We start from the raw sequence: 7,358 nt of genomic DNA, 5'->3' as shown, positions 1-7,358 counted from the left end.
CAGGGTCTCCTGAATCCGTTCAAACTTGTTGCCTTGCTTTTATTCGATACACCGTTGCTATAGGAGGCACTAGAACTCCCTCCTCCTGGTACCTCCATTGCTCTTAGCACTCTCCTCTTGTTGCTTCCTGCTCCAAACCCTAACTCTCCTGCATTCTTAATTATCGAGGACGAACATTTCAAAATTATCATTCATATAGTATTTATTTTTTAAAATAATTGTTTTATCATATTTAAAAAGTACTTTATTGCCCAAGTGCCTTATATAGGAGATATTTTCTTGTAATGCAATATGTATTATATATTTATTTTAATTATAGATTTATTAAGTGTTAATGGATTAAATTTTCAAAAGTACAAATATATTTTAGAGTACAGAATTTAGAAGAACTTCAGGTAAGTCTTTATGTGTGTTTGTTTATCTCACTATTGTTTATTTGTGTTTTTCATCTTTGGGCTAACAATTTCTTCAAGTCCTTTCATTATTTTAGATGGTAAGAAATTAAATGCATGTTAGACACTTGCACCACCGAAACCACATCACTATTACCATCATTTGCTCACCTTCCACATAATAAAACATCTCCCTTGACACTACCCCTTTTGATTGCAAGGACCAGAGTAGTTCATGAGGTTTGGAGGTCAGAATGTTCTTTCCCTTCTATGTGGCATTATGCACCCCATAAGGTGACCTTGATGATGCAGCCTGAAATGTCACACAAAGAGATTGTTTCCTTGCACATTCCCCCCACTCCTCATATCGGGGTTCCTTTATCAACCACGGATTAAAGTGGGAGTATTACATTTTTGTGATTAATATATTTTAAGTAGTGAAATATTTTTAAAATATTTTAATGGTACCTCTAAATGTTGTGAAAGTGTACAAATATCTTTATAAATTCCCATAAATATTGGTATAAATTAATATTTCATTATTTATTCTTTTTTTTTTAAATAAGAATATTAAAATATATCTTATTTATTTTTTAATTTAAAAAGATAAATTTTTAAATTTATTTATATATAAATATAATTTGATAAATTATAATGAGAAAAGTTAGTTTACTGAGCTTTGGATTGATGGTGAATAGGTGCACTCTTAAGGCACTCCTTGGGATAGGTCAATGGTTCAAATCCCTGTTGGTGCTAATCTACCAAAAAAAAAAAAAGATTAGTATTCAAAATCATTATAACAATATAATTAGTATAGGTTCAACATGTTACAATAGATAGGTAAGATATCAATAATTTCTTCTTAGCATCCAAAATAAGTCTAATTAACTATAATAAAAATGTTATTAGGGAGAATTGACAATAAATGGGTAGGATTCAATAATTTTTTCTTACCATCCAAAATAAGTCCAATTAACTATAATAAATATTCTTTCTTTAATTCAAATAATTTATATATCATGAAGTTATCATTCTTTAAGCAATTGAAAACACTGAAACATATTGTAATATTCATTACAAAATAAATTTTATTTTTTAAATAAATAGTTTTTAATATTCAAATAAAAAATAAAAATTATATAATTTTATTATTATCATTTTATATATCATTAGAAATAATAATAATAATAATAATCTAATTTAAAATTAATAACTATGCATTAAATAACAAAATGTAAAATTTTTAATAAAATATATGAAAAGTAATAGAGTATAACTTTGTGGACCCAATTTACTATAATGGATATTCTCTCATTGATTCAAATAATTATATATCATGAAGTTATGATTTTTTAAGCAATTTAAAACATTGAAACATATTGTAATATTCATTACAAAATAAATTTTGTTTTTTAAATAAATAGTTTTTTAATATTTGAATAAAAAATAACTATATATTTTTATTATTATCATTTTATATATCATTAAAAATAATATTAGTAATAATAATTTAATTTAAAATTAATAATTATACATTAAATAATATGGAAATTTTCTAATAAAATATATAAAAATAATAAAGTATATATTATGAAATTATGATTTTTTAATCAATTCAAAATACTGAAACATATTGTAATATTCTTTATCAAATACTTTTTATTTTTTAAATAAATAATTTTTTAATATTCAAATAAAAAATAACAATTATATATTTTTAGTATTATCATTTTATGTATCATTAAAATTAAAATTAATAATAATAATCTAATTTAAAATTAATAATTATACATTAAATAATAACATATAGAATTTATAATAAAATATATAAAAAAATAATAAAATATAATTATGTTCATGAATACTTTTGGAAAATATTTATGTGTTGTTTTAAAGGATTTGTCTCATGTTTAGAGTGAATTTTTCATTCATCTTTAGAATTTGAAGTTCAACTAGTGATATGAAAAATATTAAATTCATTTCAATAGAAAAAAGTGATAAAATATAAATATTATTGTTGGGAAAGAAAAAATGATAAAAGTGATGAGTATTAACTTTAATCATAATGAAAATAATAATTATTATTGACTTTGATAAAAGACTTTTCAAATAAAAAAATATAAATTATTAAACAAAAAATTATAAAAAAATAAAATAGCTTCTATTACTTTAATATACTTATTAAATAAATTATAAAAAAAAATTTTGAATTTATTAAATAAAAATAATAACAAAAATATATGAATTAATTAAAAAAAAATATGATTAATTAAATTATATAAAAATAACATTTAAATGTAATTCCCAAATAACATTTAAATAATGTTAAACACAAAATATCTCACACTTTCAAATTAATAATATTACCATTTGTGTAAAATATAACAAAACATTTATGATGGTAACTGTCTACGCATCCTATTCAGTGTCAACTGAAAAGAGGAAGGAGACTGTTTTTCACATTCTCATCTTCCCAAATTAAATTTTGCCACCACTCAGCCTCTCCCTGTATTTGCTGCAACCGGGACAGTTTCTCCATTCCTCTGCGCAATGTCTTGAGTAATGGACACCGTGATATCCCCAATGCTCTAAGTCGAGGCATTGTTTGGTCATCCCACGCATCATGGGCCCCCACCATATTCTCTACCTTCGGACAGCCCAACAGAAGAAACTCCTCCAACGCTGGAAAGCCACCGCTCCCCACCGCTAACTCCCTTAGCTCATTGCAACTGTCTATAGCAATGCCCCTTAAATTAGATAGCTTCTCTAATACCAATCTTCTCAGCGATGGACAATGGATGTACAATTGTTGAAGTTTGGGCATTACTCCGTCGTTGATCACACCAGAGGGTCCCACTATAGTCTCACACTTGTTTAGACCAGCAAGCCCCAAGTCCTCGAGCATCGGAAGACCGCAACTCTCAATTTCGAGTGCTTCAAACTCCCTGCACTCATTGATGATTAACTTCTTTAAACGAGGTAATTTCCCCGTTCTCAATCTCTTCAACGAATAGCAATCTTCGAGATATATATCTTCGAGTTGAGGCATTGTTTCTTCACTTGACAAAACAGATGGTCCCACCATCATGCTTTCTAATTTGCTTACATTGTCAAGTCTCAACCTCTTCAACATTGGAAAGCCCCACCCGTCTACAATTCCAGGAAGCTCCCTAAGTTGGTAACACTTATACAATTCTAACTCTCTCAGGTTTTGAAACTGAGGAATGCAGTTGGGTAAACTTACCCCCTGATAACTCCAGAGTGTAAAATGTTCCAACTTGTTCAGATTATCCATGTTGAAGGGAAAAATATGCTCCTCCCCCACATCATCTCTATCTGCATCATAGACGCACCTTACCTCCAACCTTCTTAGCTCCGTCCATGTAGTCATTGTACTTTCTATATTTTTACATTCTAGCCTTGCCGTCAGCTCCATCAGATTCGAGAGATTTGCAATATCCTCCACATTTATAGCACAATGACTATTCGGCGCCACTGGCAAGAACAGCTTGTTCAATGAAGTGAGGTGAGAGATACCATGTGGAATCGCCATTAAGCTATCACATCTTTTTAAGTTGAGATGCTTTAGATTTCTGAGATTTCCGATGCTGTCCGGCAATGAATTTAGTGAGTCACAATCTTCAAGATTCAAAAATCTTAGACTAGAAAGATTTTCTGTGCTCTCTGGCAAAGTCTCCAAACTGTAGCAGGCACTCAAATTCAGAAATTCAAGTTGTTCCAGTTGACCCAGTGACGTTGGCAGCGTTGTTATGTTGGTGCGAGAGAGATCAAGAACCTTGAGAGACATGGCAGCTGAGAGAAATCCTTCTTTAACCTCTGTAATTTCTTTATTGTTAGCTAGTACCAAACTGACCAGTTTTGGGCAAGCCAGACTGGTTGGAAGAACACGAATATCATTATGACCAACTGATATTCGTTTGCAATCCCTCATCACACCATCAATAGGGAAATCTGGTAGATGTTGACCTGAGGCAAACAAGCAGTTCTCCTCACTTCGGCCAATAGAAATGGCCAGGTCATGTAAAATATCATGAACTTTTACTTTTTTTCTATCATCGCGAACATATTCGAACAAGCACTTACCTACTAGTGCATCTATGTACTCGTGCCCAGCATCCATGTGGGTAACCAGCTTTTCGGCGCTCCACATTTGGACCAGCGTCTCCACGTCAATCTGTGCATCCTCAGGAAAGACGGCACAGTACAAAAAACAAATCTTTAAGTTAGGATCAGCTAATTCATCATAGCTCCATTTTAAGCGTTTGTAGAGTTCTGCATCAATGCTGCTGTGTCTGATTCGGAAGGATGGATCTACCTTCCTCATCAAATTCAAAGCACGCTTCCACTCATCTTCCGTCTTTTTCAACCTCATTGCTGCAGCTACTACAATGAGGGCTAACGGCAATCCTTGACACTCCATGGCAATTTCTCTAGCAATCCCCTGTATGCTCTCATTTGGAACCACCCCATTTGTAAAAGCTTCTCTTCTGAACAACACCAACCCTTCCTCTGTGGACAGAGGTTGTATTCTCAAGGAATAGTTGGCGCTTGCGCCCATTTCTCCAATGACATCGCTGCTGCGACTCGACATTAATACTTTGGAACAATTGTGATCATCCTCAAATGTCACGCCGATCTCGGTGAGATCGATTGAACGCCACAAGTCGTCCAAAATTAGAAGAAATTTCTTCCCTCGAAGCGATGCAGACAATTTCATTTTCCTTATATCTTTGTCAGAGATGCCCTCGAGCTTTAAATTAAGTGTCTCGGCCATGGAGGCCTGCAAATTTGTAATCTCATACTTCTGAGAAATTGTAAGCCAAATTACTGCATCAAAAATACCTCTCACCTCTTTGAAGTGGTTGTAGATTAGTTTCAGTATAGAAGTCTTGCCGACGCCCCCCATGCCAGAAATGCCGACCATCCGAGCTTGGGGATGAGCTTCACCAAGCCATGCCTGCACTTTCTTCTGAGCATCTTCAATGGCTGACCCTACGAATCCGGACTCTGGGACAGGTTGACGAAGGGCGTCTACCTGAAGCGCTGAGGCGGCCACAATCTGTTGAGCAAAGGCACATCCTGAAAATTCCCTTTGAAGCTCTTCAAAGAGTCGATCAAATCCCGTCTTCCAATCTCTAATTTGGGTGGACAGCTTGGGGTTGCGGAGGGAGCAGCAGCCGAGACACCGTGGCTGTGGCTCCGAATCATCGATCAAATTCTTGACCTGTTGAAGGTCATCACGGATTCTTTCCAAACAATTCTGGAGGCGGGGTGGGAGCGCTCTCTGCTGCTCTCGGAATTGATTTTCAATATCATCTAAAACACCCTGCATACGGGTGAAGTCAGTTTCGAGATGACGGACATTTTCCCCCATCTCAATGACATCCTTCATTTTCCTGGTGACTTCACCGATAATCTCTGCCAGTAAGTTGGCTGCCGCTCCAGTTGCAACTTCGGCCATAGATAATTTATTTAGCTAAGCACTAAAAGCAAAAGAAGGGGTAAATGCAAGGGTAGCGCGAGCAGATCTGAAAGGGGCTGCGAGAGAGTAAGCGAAATTGAGAAATGCAGGTGAACGAGTGAATATAAGAACAGAGGAGAGAGGGAGGTCGATGGCCGTGTTAATCGACCTCAGCTTTTTCAAATCGTTGTTCCCACTTCGTGATTCTAAAGCGAATTATGCGAGTGGGCCTTAATTTGTCGAACCTTTAGAAAAAGTTGGAATTATTGTACTTTTAATCTTTAGAAAAAGTTAGGAATTGCAACATGATTGTGTTAAATCGTTCGAAATTGTAATAATTACACTTTGAAATAATTTAATTTGGGTGCGTTGAGGGAAACCCTAAGCATGTTGTGTTGCAAGGCTGGAAATGTCTTTTCCAATCGTTTTGCAGAGAAGAAAAATAATATAAGTGCCATCAGGCTTTGTTCGGGAAGTTTCGATGTGACGGCAGGCTAAATCAAATTTTGATTTTCCTTCCTAACGAAATAGGTCGGAGAATCAAGACTTAAAAGTCTCTAGCTAAGTAAAAGCTTACCCCTTCATGAACCACCAACATGTTATTATAAGTGGTATGATATTGTTTTTAGAAAATAACCCAAGGTACTTGAGACTTTTTCATGTATTAAAAAAATTATTTCATAAGGGCATTAGCAAATCATAAATAGTAACAAAATTTTCATTTAAAGAAAATGATTATAAAAATTTGAATTTAGTGAAATATTGGAGAAACAGTTTCAACAACATGGATGAAGCAAATGACAAAATACAATAGCATCAGGTAGGCTAATGTCCAACATAGCTAGCAAACATTAGCAACTTTTCACATGAAGGACACAACTCATGACCCTCGCTTTACCTCCAAAAATTCACCCAAGTCAAAGCCAAGACATTTTAAGCCACCTAAGCAAGAACACAAACCCACCATGGTTCAAAGGTCTCTTTGTACCAAAGTATTTTTCTCTCAAAGTATCAAGGATATAAGTAGTGATACCACTCACGTGACCATGTAAGGGTTTTATTATAGCAATCCCTTGTCCTTGAAATCTCAAAAATCCTCAAAAGAATGGCCTTCATGTTTCGCAAAAACTTATGTGCCCTATGGAGAGGAGGCCTCTTGTGATCATTATAACAACTAGATCAAAGAGATAAGTGAATGTGTGCCTTTGGCTGATCTGATATGTTCTATGTTGGGTTGGGGATTAAAAGGAAACGATCATGTTGATGACAAGGATGTGTTTCTTGATTTTGTTGGGCTGTGTTATATTCTTTCCATGACTAGCCCATGTAGTTAACCGGGGGGTTTAGAAGGGGGGAGGAGCCCCCCCTTCGTTGCACCGACTGTGTAGCAAGGGGGTCACAGGCGATTTGAGGGGTGCAAGTAACCCCACTCTATGGGGTCCAGGGCAGTGCCCTGAAGATTTTTGTTTTTGGACTCTATATTA

The 7,358-nt window shown here is 34.5% G+C and overlaps 1 protein-coding gene across 1 annotated transcript; it reads right to left on the bottom strand.

Moving 5' to 3' along the window:
- Positions 1 to 2,781: 2,781 nt before the first annotated feature.
- On the bottom strand, positions 2,782 to 6,002 carry LOC149178623 (putative disease resistance protein At5g63020). Its single transcript, XM_089423669.1, has one exon. The coding sequence runs from the start codon at positions 5,872 to 5,874 to the stop codon at positions 2,821 to 2,823; it is 3,054 nt and encodes a 1,017-aa protein (XP_089279795.1). The 5' UTR covers positions 5,875 to 6,002; the 3' UTR covers positions 2,782 to 2,820.
- Positions 6,003 to 7,358: the final 1,356 nt, after the last annotated feature.

Source organism: Pinus tabuliformis, chromosome 4_1, assembly GCF_031772625.1.
Source record: "Pinus tabuliformis cultivar Carrire ecotype Pingquan chromosome 4_1, CPIR1, whole genome shotgun sequence".
Classification (NCBI taxonomy): domain Eukaryota; kingdom Viridiplantae; phylum Streptophyta; class Pinopsida; order Pinales; family Pinaceae; genus Pinus; species Pinus tabuliformis.
This window is presented reverse-complemented; position numbering and strand designations above follow the sequence as displayed.